Source organism: Acanthopagrus latus, chromosome 13 (assembly GCF_904848185.1).
Source record: "Acanthopagrus latus isolate v.2019 chromosome 13, fAcaLat1.1, whole genome shotgun sequence".
Taxonomy (NCBI): domain Eukaryota; kingdom Metazoa; phylum Chordata; class Actinopteri; order Spariformes; family Sparidae; genus Acanthopagrus; species Acanthopagrus latus.
Window position 1 is genome coordinate 15,539,058 of NC_051051.1, and position 19,725 is coordinate 15,558,782.

Here is a 19,725-nt window from a genome sequence, read left to right on the forward strand (position 1 = left end):
GGACATGTGATATTTTTTCCATTTTACTGATGAGTGAGGGAGACGTTTGTCCAATGACAGACGAGTTGCAATTTAATAATTCATTCTATATAAGTTGTACATGTCTCTTTCGTACTTTGTGTCATTTGTCAAACATTTTAGAGGGCGCATGGTCAGTTTAATGTCACAGGAGATTCCAGCAGCTAAGACAGAAGGATTTAAACAGAAAGAGTGGAGATGCTCCGCAAATCTGATTCAAAGTATTAGGTTGCAAAGTAGTTTGTACTTTATTTAAATTGACTTACTGTATGGCTGTTTGTTTTAAGAAATAATCAAAACACATTGATATAAAAAAAAAAAAAAGTAAAAAAAAAAATCAAATTTTTTCAAAATACATTATCGGAAATGTATTGTATTTGGCACCCATATGGCAAAATACCCAGCACAGCATATATAATTGGTGATCTAGCAAAAAGGTCAGCCTGGTATTTCCTCCATTGCCAGTTGCATTGGTTAGTGTGTAAGCTAAATACATAAGCTACATAAATCCTGGGTCTTCAACGGGGGGTCAAAGACCCCTAGGGGGTCCTTGGATTTACTTCAGGGAGGCTTCCAAATTAAACTTTTTTTTCCCCCAAAATTTGAAATGTGTCTGAACATAGAGATTAACATGAATCCAACATGTTACTAGCAAACATCAAGTCATAAAGTTCAAAAAATAACTATATCGGTGAGCTAGTCAGCTACTTATTACAGAGCACATTGCCCAGTTATCTGTATTATTATCCCAAGTATATGAATATTCATGTCATCCACAGTGGACTGTTTCGTAACTATCGAGCAAAGACTCTGACACCCCCTCCACCTCAAAAACCACTGGAGAGACTGCAGAGAGTGAAGCTAACACGCCTAACATTTGCAATGCTACTACAGCTGCTGATTTATTTATACACGGCACTATAGGCCAAACTACATGTTACTGTAGGCCCAATTTAATATGCAACTGAATGTATACAGTGTATGTAGTTGGGGGTCCCTGCTCCATCTCTATCAGCCAAAAAACTTTGAAGACCCCCCCTGGCATAAATGAATACAGGGTAGATCTATGTGACTCACGTCGCCTTTGCGGCCCAGCAGTAAGTAGGTGGCTGTGACCTCGTTGTACTTCTGATTGAGCAGAGAGTCCTTGATTTCCTCTGGAGTGAAACCCATCCCGACCATCACCTCTGTGGAACACAACAACCACGTATGACAGGTAAGAACAGAGACCGACGTGCATCTTCCACTGACCATGTTTGTTCGCAGCTGTGGTGACAGCGTCCGAGCTGACTTACCGATGCGGGCTGGATCACTGTAATCTTCAACAGGTTCTATATGGGGCTTCAGATCTTCCCCGTCATACCCTGCATTTATCCACTTGTCCTTCATGACTTGCTGTAGAAACAAAAAAAATAAATAACAGCTTAAGTTTGAAGTCCGCATGAACCAAGTTGCAAGTTAGGCGCCGTGTGTCTGGCAACCTCACCTCTAGGGTGCAGCGTTTTGAGGGGTTGAGCACCAGGAATCGGCGAAGGATCCCCTCACAGTCTGTGGACATGTAGAAAGGGACGCGGTACTTCCCCCTCAGCACGCGCTCCCTCAGCTCCTGTTGGCCATATCAGTCGCGTTACACGCGAAGCACATTTCAAAACACAAACCAGGAGCCAGCTGCAAAATCACACTTCAGAACTCCAGCAAAGCATAGTTTTGTTTTAAAGTCACGTTTATGGGGCATTTTTTTGCCTTTATTTCACAGCGATAGAAGAGACAGAGACAGGTAAAGCGAACCGAACTATGAACGACGCGGTTATACTGTACAGTCGGCTGCCGGACATCCCTACTTCATATGCCTTTAAACAAACGTGACTGACAAACTCATTCCGACCCAACCCGCTCATAACAGTCACTTTGGTTTATACTGATCTTTTAATCAAAAACACATATCCAACACTACATAAAAGTGCTTCGGCTCTGTGATGAGACCAGTCTGATGTAATGGTGTCTGTTGCATAAAAATGTAAATCCCCAGGTCCCTCACTGCGGGCAGTATGCTGGGGTGCGGTCAGATATGAGAGGGGTTAAATACACAGTTGTCTCCACCCTCTGGTAGAACTCTAGGGGGCCATTCATTGCCATCTGCTGAATTTTTGGATTAAAAAAAAATACTATTTTTAGTGTATTTTTTTCTTAGCAGCAGTTGTACTACAGGGTACAATGGTGGTACAGCGTGCAAACAAAGAGAAGACACAGACTAATGTTTCCACCCTACTCTATATCAGCAGGGGTGACATTTGGAATAGAAATATATCAGGTACCATGCAGGGTTATTCACAAACAAGTTATATCTGTTCTTATTAATCTTGAACTTTTCTGATAACCCTCTAAATGTTTCAGGGTGAAAAGTCTTCTGAGGTTTCCAGGGTCCGCTGACAGACAAACTGCACGAAAAGCATCATGAAGCCATACTAACAGTGCCCTCCTCTCTTCTCTGTCAGTACAGATGGAAACAAGTGGGATCTTTGAAGTCCCATGATTTTCATCACGACCAATATAGAACATACCGCACATACTGTAACTGTACATCGGCCGCACATAACACACACACACACACCAGCTTTTTGATCTCAACTGATAAAGAATGAATGGTTCTAAAGAGTGATGGCTTCAGCTGAAACCCTTCAGTGCCAAAGAGATTTCTGAATATTTTCTTCACAAGCATTACATATAAATCCACTTCATGATACCAGCGATAATTGTATGTTTTGTGTTACCAGAGGATGAAGATAACTTTTTTGAATAATGTAGAGCACAGCAATCTACCCCTCAACTACGGTCTGTGCAATTAATAACTGCAAACGTTACATGGAAGTCAGCAGGTTTCATTCAGGCATTACAATGTGTGTGGTGTACACAATGCTGGGGCTACCTTTCTTTTACAGCTCGACTGGTAAATTGGCCCAACTACATGTTTATATGTGATATACCCCGATCAGCCACAAGATTAAAACCACAGACAGGTGATGTGAATCAAATTCATAATCTCGTTACAATGCAAAGTTCTGCAGGGAAACTTTGGGTCCTGGATCTCGAGTGAAGACCACTTGACGTGCAACAATCACTCAAACAACGAGTACACCCCCTCATGGTAACCCCGTTCCCCAGTGTCAACACAGGGTTAATTAATCTAAGGGATCGTTATCAAAAACGTTTCTGTTATGTGATATGCACTGCTTTAGATTTGCATGCTCTCGAATACCAATAATGGCCTCAAAAATCAAGCATCAGTCGATCTTAAGTTTCTGTCTTTCAAGGGTCTGTTTCAACCATAATTCACTGCCACTTTTTATAAGAATATATATTTAGATATATTTTGTTCTCATAACATTTAGAAATAGAAATAAGTAAGGAATGAGTAATTTAAGGATTCAAATAAATTACAAAATGTGAACTGTTAAGTAACTGAACTGAATTACAACACAGCCAATATGAATACTTTGTTTCTCTCACTGGAAAAGAAGAAAAAGAAGGGCGACTGGAGGGGAGACAACAGTCCTGGACCATATTTAAAAAAAGGATGTCATGACTACATGTCACACACAGAGCCACTGAGCCATGAGGGGGGCCACTATGTCCCTGGATTTGATTCAGACTTTATCAAACTACCCCAAAGAGCAGAAAAGCCTTCAGGGCCATTCTATCAAATTGTATGATCCCCATTCAGCTCCAGAAAACTACTTTAAACTACATGACTTTACAATACAATTGTATACACTGGCTTCAGAATGCAACCAGAGAGACTGACAGTCCCTCTCTCCCTCCATCCACTTGCCTTCAGGTTCTGCCCATCAAAAGGCAGCGAGCCGCTGACCAGTGTGTAGAGGATGACTCCGAGACTCCAAACGTCCACCTCGGGCCCATCGTACTTCTTGCCCTGGAAAAGCTCAGGGGCAGCATAGGGCGGCGAGCCACAGAACGTGTCCAGCTTGTTGCCCAGCGTGAACTCGTTGCTGAAGCCGAAGTCGGCTATCTTGATGTTGGCGTCGGCATCCAGCAGAAGGTTCTCCGCCTGAGTCATACAAACATGGATGCGGAAGAGGAGGAGGCAGGGATGGGCAACAAGGGGAGGGGGGGGGGCAGAAAAGGGATGTGTGCAGAGAACAATACGTTGGGGGAGGAAAGAGGGGAGCAGCGGAGAAAAAATGATTGGATGGGGGAGGAAAGAGAGGAATGAGAAAGTAGGAGGACACAAGAATGGGAGTTGTGATGGAGGGAAAAAAAAGAGAGCGCGCATGAGAGACAGATGGGGAGGGGGGTGGTGCTTGCGTGTTGTCCAACAACACAGACACTGGACATGACTCATACTGTACGTACTGTATGTCACTGTGTGTTTTTAGTCAAGTAATAATCCATGAGAACAGGAGCAGGCTTTGACTTCCTCCTACCCTCTCCAGCTCGGTAAAAAAACCCAAAAAAACACAGCCTCTCCTCTCATCAGTGCTATCCTGTGTGATTAGGATGTGAAAGGGCCCCTTTCACAGACACAGATTAAGACTAGTCCCAGATTATAACTTTCCGTTTAGTGTAATCTGTCAGTGAAAGAAATGTCCTAGTCTTGGACTAGCCTTAATCCGCCGTCATGGGAAACAGCCCAAAAACTGTCTTCTGAGCGCTCTCACCTTCAAATCTCTGTGGACAATGTTCTTCGTGTGGCAGTAGTGGACAGCGGAAACAATCTGTGAAACGCAAGGAGACGGGCAAAGCTGAAGTGCTGACGATTAATGTGAGGACTGTTACAATGTGGCATCGAAATGCGGGGTGTGTTCCTACCTGTCGAAATTTGGCTCTGGCTTCAACCTCCTTCATTCTCCCATGAGACACGAGGTAGTCAAACACTTCACCTGTGAGCGTGGACAGCACAGACAGGTCATGAAACCAGAAGCATCACAGCCTTATTATTTGATTACACAGTGCTCATGTACACAATCAATTCCAATCGCATCGGTCAGTTATTATTGATGAGGGTGTCAACTTTAACCCTATTGTCCTCGAGCAGCCACACAAAACAAAGAATGTAGACACAGCAGCCTGAAAGGAAACATTTTGGGGAATACACTTTGTCACTTTCTCGCCCAGAGTTAGACGCGATAATAATGGGTATATAATGAGAAGTGGATACAGCGTCAGTTGTATGACGAGTTGGGACCTGTTCATGCCTATGAAAGCTGCTCAGTGATGCATGTAGCCAAAAAAAAATCAGACCTCTCGAGTATAAAATTACAGATTTCCGTGATGTGGGGCCCATAAAGTATGCACACTGGAGACTTCCAGTTTAGCCCCAAGTTAACTTCGCTAGCTCTTCCAGACGTTCTAAATGTCATCTGACCGCATGGATCAAATTCTGGTAGTAAAAAAAAAAAAACAAAAAAACATTTATCCATCTATCTATAGCTGCTTTTTTAATAATGTAAGGTTGGGAGAAAGTATTTTGGGCTACTTTGCATCAGGTACCATTGCAACTACAGGGTTTAGGTAATATATAGTACGATGTAGCATTCAGACAGAAAACAGTTGCGTCCCAAGGCGACAAAATCTGCCTACAGGCACCTCTAAAGCTCATCAATTAACAGTTTACAGTGGCCATTATGATCGGTAACAGTCAGTCATGTTAGGCAGATGACACGTTCACTTCTGTTCTCATTCACTGAGACCACGGACTCACACCATCATTTTCATTACTGCCACGTACTGTGAGCTCTCTCTCTCCTGACAGGAAATATTAGACAGAAAAACCTCTTCTCAAATGAGCGAAAAGCTTTTCAAAATGAAGTAGAAGAAGTCCTTAGGGACCATATGAAAATTATTAAGGTATTGTTGGTGAAGTGGAATTTTATATATTTTATTTTATATAAAAACAAGATCACCAACCCATCCCCAGTGCTATTAGTTTCTTTGGACTGTTTGGACTGTTGAAAAAATAAAAGGAACTGCAACACTCCCACCCCACAATATCTAAAAGTAATTTCTTTATGAAAAACAGTGAAAATACAGCAGCTATCTGAGCTATAGAAGTGTTAATGCTTGGGTGCTTTGTCTTACACCCTATGATATTATTTCTCCACCCTGAACTCCAAAAAATAAAAAATGTACAGGATTTTTTTTTTTTTCAATACATTTCACAGGGAAAACAAAAATTATATATATAAATCTGGGATTACAAAGAGATTTAAGACCCTCCCTTCCCCTCAAACACATTTTGGGGACTCCATTCAAAAAAAACATAACCCCACCCCCTTTCTGACCCGCCATCCCTCTGAAAAATATCTGTACAGTCCCTCAGAGGTTGTTTTAACAACCCTATGTTTGAGAGTAGTTGGATTAACATGGCTAATCCATATTACGCACGCTTAAATATACAGTACATAAAGACAGATAGTGCATTTTAGCCTTCACAGCAGTTCAGGCACCACATCAGCTCCACAATGTCTCCTGATGATCTTTTCCCCTCCAACTTAAAGTAATATGGGCTTTGAACAAAGACTCATTCGAAACTGTGTCTGTGACATTCTCCAAGGTCACTGTGAGCGACCAGTATTGTGAGGGCCAAAACACAGAAAAACGGGACCGGTGAAATGATTCTAGTCTTGTCCACTTCATTTTACCTTAATAAATGAGCACCAGAGCAAAATCAAAATAGATGTCCACCCTTAAGATGGGACAACTGATTTTAGGCACTACCTCTAGACTGTGTACAGTGCAAGAGTAAATCACTCGCTCAAGATGGCTAAGATGTAAAATACAACTGATTCACATTTTTCACATCTCAGTTTGAGCAGCATAAATGGTACAAGCTATCATTTTTATCTATTTTCCCAAATGTAGAGGGGAAAATGCTGCAGATGTTAAAGGAGTACGTCAACATTTTTATTTTTTTTTTTTTACAAATATTCTTATCGATGCTGAGAGTTAATGTTGGTGACTGTAAATGTACTACTACAGCCAGCACACAATTAGCTCAGCTCTGTATTAGGAGTGAAAGCACGGGGAAACAGCTAGCCTAGATCTGTCCAAAAAAAAGGTGAAAAAAAAAAATAATAATAATAATCTGCCTACCAGCAAGTCCTGACTCACTGTGAATGTACTGAGAGCTAAGTGTTGGTCTATTTGTTGGCCAGGTTGAATGACTTTCTGGAATCTGGGCTTATCACCTGGCAACATCGTGGTAACCACAAGAATGTGAAGGTGGATTTTTTTTTCCAAGTGCGGACAGAGTCTGTTAAATATGGAATGTGCATTTTTATCAAAAATAAAATTTCACACTATTCTTTTAGAGTGTACATCCAACATGGAAGGAAAAACTCTGCGGTGTCTACAATACTACCATCAGCCACTGTGTTTGACCACATTTCCAAATGGAGGAGCTAAACTGTAAAATGATCCAAATACTGACGACTACTACACGAGAATCTCCTGTTAAACCTGAATTTTACGAAATGCACTTTCACCAAATCTGTCCCCCCCTCCGCTGCCATTTGTACTCAGTGTTTCCTGGACATGACGGCAGATGTACTCACCTCCACTAGCGTATTCCATGATTAGGTAAAGGGTCTTATCAGTCTCAATCACCTCGAACAGCTGCACTGTAGCACAAAAAACAGAATCAGATTAAAATCAAATACATATATAAACAAATCCTGCTCACATTAGAAATGATAGCACAGCCGTCTGCCTGTCTGTCTTAATACCGAGGAACCCGCTGCTAATGCTGTGGGGGGTTTTGATCCATATGGCATTTCAGCTTAATAAATCCAACCTCGTGACCTCTATACGAGGCCTGCGACGGCGCTCGCTTCAACTCGGTCAATGAACGTTCTAAAGCTTATTCAAAGCATTACACTTCCGTCTGCTCACACACATGGAAGTAAAACACACACGCATGGACGCACACACACAGACACACAAACGAAAAGCGCGCTGAGATGTACACAGAGTATGTGCCTTACCTATGTTAGGGTGATTTAAGCCTTTCATTATCCGGACCTCCCTAAAGAGCTGGAGACAAGAAACAACATTTTAGTGTCTTGATAACGTTAGACATAGAGAAATCTGATGTTGCAGTCAAAATGTGACATTGTCTCACTTTGATTTAAGCTAGATGACATCACATTTATGGAAAATACATCTCAGCATGATCAGGCCCGTGATCCTGTGTGTACAGTATGTCCCAGAAATTAAATGAACCCAGAGAACTGTCAGACTGTCATGTGAAAATGAATATGGTCGACTTTTTCTTGGTAGGCATCTTCTTTTCAGGCCTCTAAGTTCAGGCTGATAGTTGCAAATTTCAATATTTGAAACTAGGACCATCAAAACATTTTTTTTTATTTTTTACATTTTAAGTAAAAATAACTTGATTTCCACAATTTTCGCAGTACTACCAAAGAAAGTCCACTGAATGGAAGGTGTTGATCATCACCAAATTGTTTATCATGAAATGTCTGAAGCCAAAAACCAAGCTGTCGGACAAATTTAACTCAATAAATTTCATGAGCTTTGACCATCTTTCTGACATGCAAACAGAAGCCCTTTTTATATAGAAAAAGCGGCACATTTGCTCCACAGTAAGGGCAGCAATCTGCCGTCTTGTCTTTCGTAATATTCCTCATTTTCCAAAAGCCACCACTTGGCTGCAGCTGGGGTAGGCGTAAACATGTGATGTGACGTCAAGCACGAAGTTGGGCAGTGAACAGTGACAACAAATGTCCTCAAATTAAGAGCTTTACATTACACCACATTGGAGTTTAGAACTGGGTTCCTAGCGGGGGGCTTTTAATTTGAAAGTAGCGACCATTCGTAGCTTGCCGCTACAACAACAAGTGGACAACGAAAACAGCTACAGAGACCGAGGAGACGCTAGCATCTCCCGGATCTCAGTGGCTTTCCAGTTGCTCATCCTGATGTCCGAGGATGAAGCGATGGACTGACTGCTGCGATCAGCTGTTTCCTCGTTTTAAAACTTCCCGGCTGTGGGTTGCACACAGGTGCTGGTCATCGACACCTCCGCCCATCTCACGCAGTTGCCGGCACATTGACGCCTTGGATTTAGATAGCACTGGAGGCGGAAATAAGTGTACCCTCCGAGGTATAAAAGCGGCTAGAGAGTGACAGGCAAGGCAAGTCTATTTGTATAGAACAATTCAGTCACAAGGTAACTCAAAGTACTTTCCAAGGAGCACAAATTACATTAAAATACATTTAAAAATTGCATTTAAAATCCATTCAAAATAAGTAGGAAGACATCAGACAAAAGATTGACGATTTCATCAGAGGTACGAGATAAACTGGGGTCAAGAATAATGCCTTAACTTTAATTCTCCTCATCGTAAATTAGCAGATTAGCAACTCGTGCCTTGAACTGGTTAATTCGAATATTGTTTTGGGAATGCAAAATGTAGCATTCAAAGACCTTGCACCTGCAGCATCTGACATTCATGCAGCTCCTCCCTGTGGTGTCAAACACGAGGTGGACTCAATAATTTACTATACCGCTGGGTCACAACAACAGTCACGATTTGTCCCGAGTAGTGTCTGGAGTTTAATTTGTAACTAACATGGGAAATGACCCTACTGCATCCACAGTAATTAACATGGAAAAGACTGGTGAAAGGAGTTTAAAGGTTACATTAAATGCTGCTTGGTTGTCTGTCATAAAGTCTTTATGGCACAGTAATGTGTAAACGACACCGGTAAAACACTATTTAAAAACAAAACAAAACAAAAAAAAAAAACCACGAGAGACTGGGGTTGGACCAGTACAAGTCCTAAAAATAGCAGCATCACTTTTGGCCTCTAATATTCATCCAAATGAGAATGTGTGAGGGTGATAACGACCAACAAAACCTCATCATTAAAAAAAAAAAAAAAAAAAGACAACAAATGGCCCACACACACAAACGTGACGAATCTTCAGCCAACAACAGCCCAACTTCTACTCTCTGTTCGAGCTCCTCTCACTGCGTTTGATACGTCTTCTCCGGGGGATATATTTGTACAATTTGCCAGAGCAGAGCAGGGGATTAAATTTGAGCCAGCTCCCCTGGTTTCATGTATATAACTGCACACTCCCTCAGCAAAAAGGACATAGCTGAAAACCAGTGACTCTCCTCCTCATCATCAACTCCAACTAGGGAGAAAAAAGATGGTGCGATAAGCTTTTCCATCCTCTGTTTTTTTTCACAATCCTCCCCCTCTCCTATTTTCCGACGTGTCTCCCTCCATTCCCTCCTCCTTCATTCAACTCCTCTAGCAGTCTTCTCTTCTAGCAGTGCCCCCAACGTCACTGTTGCCATAGCGACCCAGGTATTAAGACCGGGCTCTTTCCCAGCTTCTCCAGCTGTGCTAGAGGGAATCTTGGGATACGTAGTGCCGAAGCCTCTCATCATCCAGGCGTCCCATTAATTCCCTTCTCGTCACGGCAGGGTTGAGCGGTCAGATCCGTCAAAACAATAAACAATCCCGCGGCAACATGTTCGACCCCGGTCATCGCTAATGACCGCAAATAAATAGCAATCCTACGATAAAGCTGACAGGGATAGACACACATGCTCTGTGGCAACCAGGCTCCTGCTTTTAATTACAAATCCAGCAGATGGAAACAGATTGTATGAAAATGTAGGCTTCAACTTGGATGTGTTGTGGCACAACAGTATACCATCTTGCAGAGACCTAATTCATTTGAAATATAAACCCAATTTCTTACATACATGATGCTTCCTCCAACATCAGAGAGGCCGGCATAGAAACCTCCTCCTGTAATCTGCCATTTTCTCTAATAAGAAATCCTTCTTCACGGATGTTGAGGTTTGATTTTCTCATGTGTGATTTTCACTTCCCTCTTCCTTCCCTTCCCTCCTCCCCCTCTTTCACCCACCCCTCTACAATACATCTCCCTCTTTCCTTCTCCCCTCTACATACATTACCGTCCAGATTATGCTAATATGGGCTCTTTCATGTTTTCAGTACTAAGGATTTTCTCTAGCCCACGGGTATGTAAAGAAGCCCGCTATCATCACCGGCCAATTGTGGAGTATTCTCTCCAATCAGTGGCCAATGCTTCGCCTCGCTCCTCAATCCTGTCCTAAATGTTGCACCATTGTCTATCACAGCAGCCGGTCCGGTCCAAGAAAAGCATCAGGCGGAAAGATAAAAGTTGGGATTACAGCTCCTGTAAAGCATTTCACATTCTAGCCAGGTTAGGCACAGGAAATCCATTTCCTGTCATGATATAAGCACCAGAAATATGATGAGTCAAAGTATCAGGATTACAGAAAGCCAGTGATCAAAAGGGCAACAGACGGTTATGGCAAAAGAAAACAATGAGAACTTGCATTTCTGTACTAAAGCCTTGATAATACTGTAACAACCCAAGGTCATTGCTAGTGGTGCATTGTAAGTACACAGATTGAGGAAAGGGTTATTTACAAAAAGAGAATGAAAAGAGACTAAATGCAATCAAAAGCTTTATTTTCTTTAATCGCAACTTATTCTGGTCAAATCTTCTTGGACGTGTTCACAATGCCGTTACCTCTAATGTGAACAACAGCAATGATTCTGGGACCCCACAATATGTTCAGTAAGTAGGATGTATGACATAACTAATGCGGTCCCTTTTTCAAGCAATATTCCTTTTGTGGACCCAGCAATCCAGCTCTGGCTCTCCTGCTACTGTAATTCTGCAGCTCATGTGAAGTAACGCTGGTCTTTATAATGTATGTAGCAACATACAGACGTCTTCCAGTCAACTTTAATCGACACACACATACAGAACAATTATTTCATCCCTGATTTGATCCTTCTGCTCTGTTCACTTCTTGCCCGGAGGCAGAGGAGCTCGCACAGGCCGAGGGAGGTAGAAAGAGATAAGAGAGAGCGAGGGGCAGGCTAAGTGAGGGAGACACTTTGGCCTATATGTGCATGTAAGCATCATTATGTATGAAAGCTCAATCTGATATTGCCATGTTGCTCCTAGAACATTATAATTAATGTTGCTCCAAGACTGTCATTGCAACTGACCAATCGTGTGTTGTCAAAATGTCAAAGCTTAGCAACTTGGCAAAAAACAGAAAAATACCCACATGGGCGATGTTAGCATTCATGACACCTAGTTAAGACTGTGAAAAGGCGTATTTCAACCTAAACCCGACTGGATATTCTTGTTGCCTAACCCTAGCCAAGAATTTTTGTTACCTAAACCTAACCAAGTATTTTTGTTGCTTAAACCTAACCAACTATTGTTGTTGCCTAAACTTAACAAAGTATCGTTGTTGCCTTAACCTAACCAAGTATTCTTGTTAGGTTTAGGCAACAAAAATATTTAGTTAGGTTAAAGCAACCAGGTATCGTTAATGCTTTAACCTAACTGAGAATTTTTGTTGCCTAAAGCTAACCAACAATTCTTGTTGCCTAAACTTAACCAAGTACTTTTGTTGTCTAAACCTAAATTACGATATAGCCCAAGCAGGACATAACCCCAATGTCCTGGGTCAGATTCCTATAATGGACCCATCCAGTCACAACAGCTTGATTTGTGTGGACTTCACTTCGCCGTCATGTCAACCATGTTGTGTCTGGGCATCTACCAGTCCAGGTCTCCTGCTCCAGATGTCAACCATTCCATCTCTTGAATCACAGTCGGCTGCGTTTCACTCTGAGTTTGCCCTTGATGGCTGTGGAAACGAAGTGTACGCTGCGTAGCCTCTGACCTTCACACACAACAAACCTCGAGTGTCCACCATTCAGGCTCAACATGCTGACCAGCAGGAAAAAAAAATATGCCAGTCTATCAAAAGCATCTCTTTTGTCATACATAAACTTCTCTGAGGATATCCCTCACATCGCTCGGCCACCAAACCCAACATCAGTGACCACCGAACAGCTTCAAAAGCATTGTGGTTTTCTTTCTTATCCACAGGAACGTGTGCTCAGGGAAGACAAATTAAGAACACAAACAAAAAAAAAGGATGGGTTGGGTGACCGCGGTTTCAGAGATGAGTCAGCCCCTCTCAGGGCAGTGATTAGCCCAGAGAGGGGGAGCAGAGGTCTCTTCTCGCTTCCATCCAGTCCCTAGCACCTGCCAAACGGCATCACATCCCATGCGCCCTCTCTCTATCAGCTGCTCTCCCATTCCTGCCCCCTCTGAGGAGAAAACAGCTGAGGATAAACCTGAACCTCTTCAAGTCCCTGACGGCGCATCGGTATTTCATTGAATTACATCAACGTGGCCAGCTCGTCCACATTTTCGATGCCTGGCTGCTGCTTATGCAGGCGGACAGTATTAGACGCTGTAGCATAAGTCTCATTTGTCGACAATGAGGACATGATGCACATGTCCTCATTGCACATGCACAAAAAACACTCCATCTGTATAAACAGGACAAACTCACCTTTTGTAGGCTGGTTGGGTTCAACTGAGTTTTGTCAATGATTTTTATTGCAACCTGCAGGAGAAATAAAGGAGGATTTTGATGAGGAAGGTAAAGACATCACCATAAGAGCATTTTATTATAGCAACCTCCATATACAATGCTCAGAAGCCTTTCTTTGCAAATCTGCATTGATTAGTTAGTTAGTTAGTTAGTTATTTGGTTTGTCAAAAAAAAAAAAAAAGAATTCTATTCTTTGTCATATATGACAGTCCACGGAGGGCCTTTAGGTTTTGGACAGTTTGTTGGACAAAGAAACAATATGAAGACCTCACTTTGGGCTCTGGGAAATTGGGATTTCCATTTTCACAATTACTCGACATTATACAGACCGAGCAATTCGTCTTTTAATAATGAAAATTATCTGCTGATCAATCGATGCGAAAATATATTTTTACAGTTTAGGAAATAAATAATTCACTAATTATCACCCATCAGCCATGTTGCAATGGTTTTAAGCAACCTCTTTAAAATAAATCATGTGTTAAAGCTTTATAGGTAAGTCATAAGCCATTTAAAATAACACATTTTGGGTTGGCAGGTTGTAAAATATCATTTTCCCAGTGTTCATCTTTTTCCTCTTTGGTATTAATGCAGTTACAGATGTTGGTGATCCATTAAGAGGACAGTAAGTGGTCACATGATCCATTCAGTCAAACAACCTAACATCCCAAAAGTTGTTCTTAATGGTCTCTAACTGGGCTATAAAGCTTTATTAAAAGACTTATTAAACATTTAAAAGCAATTAATTACAAATCCTTTTATAAAGTGTACCTTATCACAAAGTGGTGCCCATTTATGCCATCATTTAGTATTCAGTGTTTAAATCTTGTCATTCATAAAGCAACTGAACAATGGATCGGAATCCTTTCTCCTACAATTAGAGTTTCCTTGGCTAAATATCAGTACGCCTGCACAGGATATAGTTAGTTAGTTACCAGCATGATGCTATTTGACTCATGCAGATGTGTAGGTACTGAAATTTATGTTAGAACAGATTCAAGTAGGTGGTGACATGAAATAGTAACATTTACTTCTTTAAAAATATGCAGAAAAATAGAATGTTGCAGACTCAACACCGGACCAAATCTCATCTAAAGGACAGGTAACAGTCAGCTGATGTTGCCATTAGGCGACTGTTCCCTTTCCCTATCCTGCAAACATCAGTTTTTCTTAATCCCCCATCACTTAATCCCCCACCCCCCTCCCACCCTGGACCGCCGCTGTCCCCTGTCTCACCTCCTTGCCCGTCAGGATGTGGCGAGCCAACTTGACCTTGGCAAAGTTTCCCTTGCCGATGGTCTTGAGCAGACGGTAGTTGCCGATGTGCGGCTGCTCGTCGGAGCACGAGGCGATGGAATTCCTGCACCGGGCGCCCAGCGAGCGACTGGACTGGCTGGTGGCCTTGTCTGCACGGCTGGCCCCCAGTGACACATGCTGGAAGAAAAGTGCAGGAAGGGGGTTACTTACTGTGCCAATACCAATATTGCATAGAGCAGCCACGGCAGCAGGCTGGCAGAGGACCTCCAGGACTGCCTGTACCCATTGAGAACTGATGGGTCTCCAGAAGCGGAACGATGTGGTGTTGACACCTTCTGTTTCTGCAAGCTGGTTATGAACCAGCCCAGACGCCAGGACAAAATGTTCGCAGTTAACGTTGCTGCAAATCGCTGATACATTCACATTTGTACATGTCATAGGGTTTTACTACAAGACATGTCATATGCCATTCACATTACATGTTTATTACCTGAGTTTCATATCTCATATATAGGAGGTGGGGGGGGGAATGGTGCTGGAGTTACAGGAGAGTGACCACAGATCAAGACTGTGTTTCAACAGTAGTGAGTGGATACTTCAATGAGACAATTTCCAGCCTTGTTTGTGGCAGCCATGACAGGTATTTTAGGAAAATAACGTGATGTTTTCCTCATCCTAACCGAGCGGTTCTTGTGCCTCAACCCAACCAGAGTGCTGGCACAGTATTTTCACAACATAACATGGATATCTGAGTGGAACGCAACAGAGAGTTGCAACATAAGCAAACCAAGTTTTAACCAATCGGTGGTTTTGCTGGAATGTACACTGCCAACATTCATATTTGTTTTTGGGCTGGGTAACCCTAACCCTAACCCTGGCTCACCCACTGATAAAATACGATGTTTTTAGGCAGCAACTCAACTGTTTTTTTTTTAGTGAGAGGTCAAAGGAAGTCCATGCCAGGCTGTGTCATCACCCCTAAGTGGCTAACTGTTTCACTGACATAGACAAATGCATAGATAAACATGCTTACAATAAGAAGCCCAGCTTTATATATAATCCACTGACTGAGAGAGTGCCAAGTCCATGCCACATTACCAGAATCATTCAACCAGATGTTTGCTGAGCTGAGCTACATGTGAATGCATGCCCCTTCGTTTCTGGGTTAACAGCTGCTGTCCAGCACATGAACACTTGAACACACTGTTTCCATTTTGGCCTCGCTATCATTTCTCTTCACAGGTTTAACACTTGACTGCTGGAAGATGTCTTTGTGTGAAGCTAATATTCTCCCTGCAGTCTGAGGTAGCACTGAAGCTTCAACAGGCCTGCAAACGGTTAGCAGTGCTGCTGCTGCTGCTGCTGCTACATGTTACCACCTTGATTATGGACCCCGATGTTCCAGAGCATTGTTGTGCAGCAATGATACAGTCCAAAGCTTGAGTCACAGGTGATTTTCAGCTGGGCAGCAGAGCAGATGAGAAAAGGGGAGGACAACAATGTACACTTACAGAAAACAAAAGCTGGATGCATTATAGTACGAAGCAGCTTCTTGTCATGTGATAAACTGAGCCAAGACACAGAAGAGGAAAGACAGAGATTAGACTGGGGGGGGGGGCAGCACCAGGAGATGGAGAATACGGGGCTATCTGATGGAAAAGAGGAGACGAGCAGAGAAAGGGAGAGAGGAATATCGGAGGAAAGAGTAAAAAAAAAAAGGGAGCAGATGCCCGCACAGTGGTCCCTGGCCAGTCCCAGGCCCTGAGGCATCACACTTCCATCCCCCCAGCATGTCATCTTGCTCTCAGCTTCACACAAAAAACACAACCATGCAGCCTTAAGCCCCACCTTCAGACACTCCCTCCTTCCCATGCTTCCATCCCTGTTCTCACGCCCCACCTAGAGCCGGTTCAGGTCTCCCCCCCCCCCCACACACAACTCTCCACGATCGAGACTAGACGACGAGTCCCAACTGGAGGCGTAAGCCGAGCCTCACCTATGCCAACACGGCAACGCCACATCCACCCACCCCCGTCGATCCACTCGCCTGTCATCATCGCTTAATCGTGGAGTGGTGACAGCAGATCCACGTCCATTCTAACGGAAGGAGTGGATCTGCATTCATAATCAATCATGCACCTCGTAAAAACACACACACACACACACACACACACACACACTGGCTTAACCATCCCTCTGTGCTGAAAGCTCTGCTAGCAAACAGATGGGGGGGGCGGCGGGGGCCCGGGTCTGTTGCCAGAAGTGTTTAGGGCAGAGAAATGACATAATGCAACGTCAATCACTCATGTCACCATTTTGATTTACATGAATGAGGAGTGTGTATAGATAGATAGATAGATAGATAGATAGATAGATAGATAGATAGATAGATAGATGATGCATATGCACAGTCTGTTCTATTCTGTCTACCTCACATGAATACACCCCCCTCCCTACCCCTTGCCTTGCATCTCCCCCCCTCTTGTACAGCAGGCCGCTACTGTTTTCCACTGTACTGAATGTATGGCGCTGTCTGACACCCACTGGCTCTGGGGTTGGGCGCTTTGTAGGCTGCGCAGCAATGGACCGCACATCATTTTTACGCAGTAATCCCCTCCGCTTCATGCGAACAGCCCAGATATCCTCTCCATACATGTCTTTTGGCCCTCTTGCGCTCTCTTCCCACCCCATCCAATTTCTAGGGGGGGAATACGCGCACACGAACGCGCGCGCGTGCACGTGCACACACACGCACGCACACAGACACACTGGCAGCAGCAGCAAGGAGTATAATGTGACATCACTATCTCTCCACAGCCTTATAATAAGAGGTGACGGCTGGTTTTCAGGCTTTCTGCGCATATCCGCGGAGTGCTCGCGTGTGCGGATGGACTCATTCCGGGCTGTTTGCCTGCCATCAGCTCTTTCCCCTGCGCAGACACACTCAAGGTTAGCCCCATTTCCAGAAGAGCCCAATTCTGCTGAAAGATCCCGTCCAGTATCACCTCCAGAGTCCTTTCAGCTAACGAGGAGAACCAGCCCCCCCCCAAACCACCCCCAACCCCCCCAAATCCATCCATGACCCCCATCCACACCGTGCACAAACCCCAGTGAACGCCAAAGGCCACATTTATGAGGGGGCTCTCCTTCAGAGATATGCACGATTTATCTCCTGCATGCACACAAACAGAGGCTATAGGCTGTAATTGCACTTACATGGTCTCCAGTACTCCTGTCGTTTCCAGACGGTAATGCAGATCGAGAAGACATGTTGTTTTCTTTCTCTCTCTCTCCCCCCCACACCTTTTATTATTTTTTTTTTCCCTGAGTAAGAATCACGGTGTGTTGTGCGCAGATGATATTCACGGGCTCCACGGACAGAATAACATCCGCAGACGCGACCCAGCGTCCCGAATCAATCCGCCTCTTCTCCAGCCGGCCGAGCCGCGGTCGAGAGGAGACCTCTGCCTATCATGGCAGCAATGGGTATCTGGAGGAGGAGGAGGAGGAGGAGGGGGGTGTCCTCAAACAAGCTGCATTTTCCACCATGCACTGTGCAAGAAATTGGGCCGGATCAGCGATGCAGCAGATGCAATGCAATGCAAATCCCGAGCATCGAATAAAGTGCTAAAATGCGGTGATGTTTGGCCGGAGCCCAGCGTCTCTGTGGCGACTCTCCACCCCCTGCCTCATTTCGCCATACAAAACAAACACGGCTCCTGCTGGATGTGTGTCATCTCCGTCTGTCATGACACTGACCGATGGAATCTTTCACTTTCGCCCCGGCGACGCCAGTGCAACCCGCTTCCCCCGCCTCAAGTGCTGCCGCTTGCAGAAAGAAAAAGAAAAAAAACACACGGCTTACGGTGCGGCGGAGGGGGGTAAAAAAAAAAAGAGGCCGAAATGTTCAGAAATCGGTATTCCCGGTCGGTGAGATGCGCACCACCGTCAAAGTCGGGAGGAGTTGCACGGGGACGGGACTTCCGGCCTGTGGTTTTTGAAGTAAAAGCCTTTTATGAATCGACAATAATCTGTCGGCTGATGTGAACAATTCTGCAGTCACTGTGGCGTTTTGTTTCACGCTTTTCTGGAGCAGCAAAATGACTGATGACTGATTTCTTTTGTGCTGCTGTTATTCAGACACATTCATACACATGCTGCACAAGTTATGTACATAAAAGGACATTTGTTGTACAAAGTATGCTTATGTTGTTGTTTTGTTTTTTTTTTTTACTATATTTTCTATACAAATGATTATTTTATTCTTTGATATATCTTTATTATTGTCTCCATTTTTTGAGACTTGCTCTTGTGCTCTTACTATTTTCTCCTGCACTGCCGTGTCACCTGCAAATTATAGTTTAGTTATCTTATGAATTATACTAACATACTAACACACACACACACACACACACACATCCCCATAATTTCATAATGAGCACTATAGGTGTTATTTATTGACAGTATGATGTATATTAATAGAAGTATATTTTTCATATTCGTTCATGTGAGTGACCTGCATAGCCAGGGTTAGGGTTAGGGTTGCCGTCATTTTAAGGAGGAGCTGATTAAACTATCATTTTGGAATATCATTAGGAAAGTCAGAGCATCATTGGTTTCACAGTAAATGAGAGGCCGCCCTGGATACGAGTCTGTAAAAGTTAATTTAGCAAAGATGATACTGATACACTGCTAATTTAGGTTGGCTGTGGCTGTTGGCATAGGTTTAAATCCCTTCGGGTTAGCCAGTACAGAAATGCAGTGTTCCCTAACTGTCAGGGTGATGGAGTGTTTTTTAGCAGGGTGACAGCACTACTTTTGGTGTCCCACTCAGGAATTGCTCTTGAGTCATCACTAAAGGTGAGGTGAGCCTGATGTGTTTCATAATAAAGTCAAAGAGACAATGGTTTGCACATGCTTTCGCATATAAAGAAAGAAAGAAAATGTTTCACCGCATTAACAGTGAGCG

The 19,725-nt window shown here is 43.5% G+C and overlaps 1 protein-coding gene across 5 annotated transcripts in view; it reads right to left on the minus strand.

Annotated features, from left to right (window-relative positions):
• mark4a (MAP/microtubule affinity-regulating kinase 4a) overlaps positions 1 to 18,835 on the minus strand; it is a 28,317-nt gene extending 9,482 nt beyond the window's left edge. For 2 of the 5 annotated variants that reach the window (XM_037120438.1, XM_037120441.1), the window contains exons 1-11: positions 17,973 to 18,834; positions 14,736 to 14,933; positions 13,458 to 13,511; positions 8,019 to 8,067; positions 7,590 to 7,655; positions 4,846 to 4,916; positions 4,695 to 4,751; positions 3,848 to 4,084; positions 1,505 to 1,624; positions 1,314 to 1,413; positions 1,096 to 1,205 (exon numbers count right to left, since the gene is read on the minus strand). In XM_037120438.1, coding sequence (XP_036976333.1) covers positions 1,096 to 1,205; positions 1,314 to 1,413; positions 1,505 to 1,624; positions 3,848 to 4,084; positions 4,695 to 4,751; positions 4,846 to 4,916; positions 7,590 to 7,655; positions 8,019 to 8,067; positions 13,458 to 13,511; positions 14,736 to 14,933; positions 17,973 to 18,026 — 1,116 coding nt within the window. In that variant the 5' untranslated portion in view covers positions 18,027 to 18,834. Of the gene's footprint in view, positions 1 to 1,095; positions 1,206 to 1,313; positions 1,414 to 1,504; positions 1,625 to 3,847; positions 4,085 to 4,694; positions 4,752 to 4,845; positions 4,917 to 7,589; positions 7,656 to 8,018; positions 8,068 to 13,457; positions 13,512 to 14,735; positions 14,934 to 17,972 lie in introns of all 5 variants that reach the window. The other 3 variants (XM_037120439.1, XM_037120442.1, XM_037120443.1) reach the window with 3 other exon arrangements.
• Positions 18,836 to 19,725: the final 890 nt, after the last annotated feature.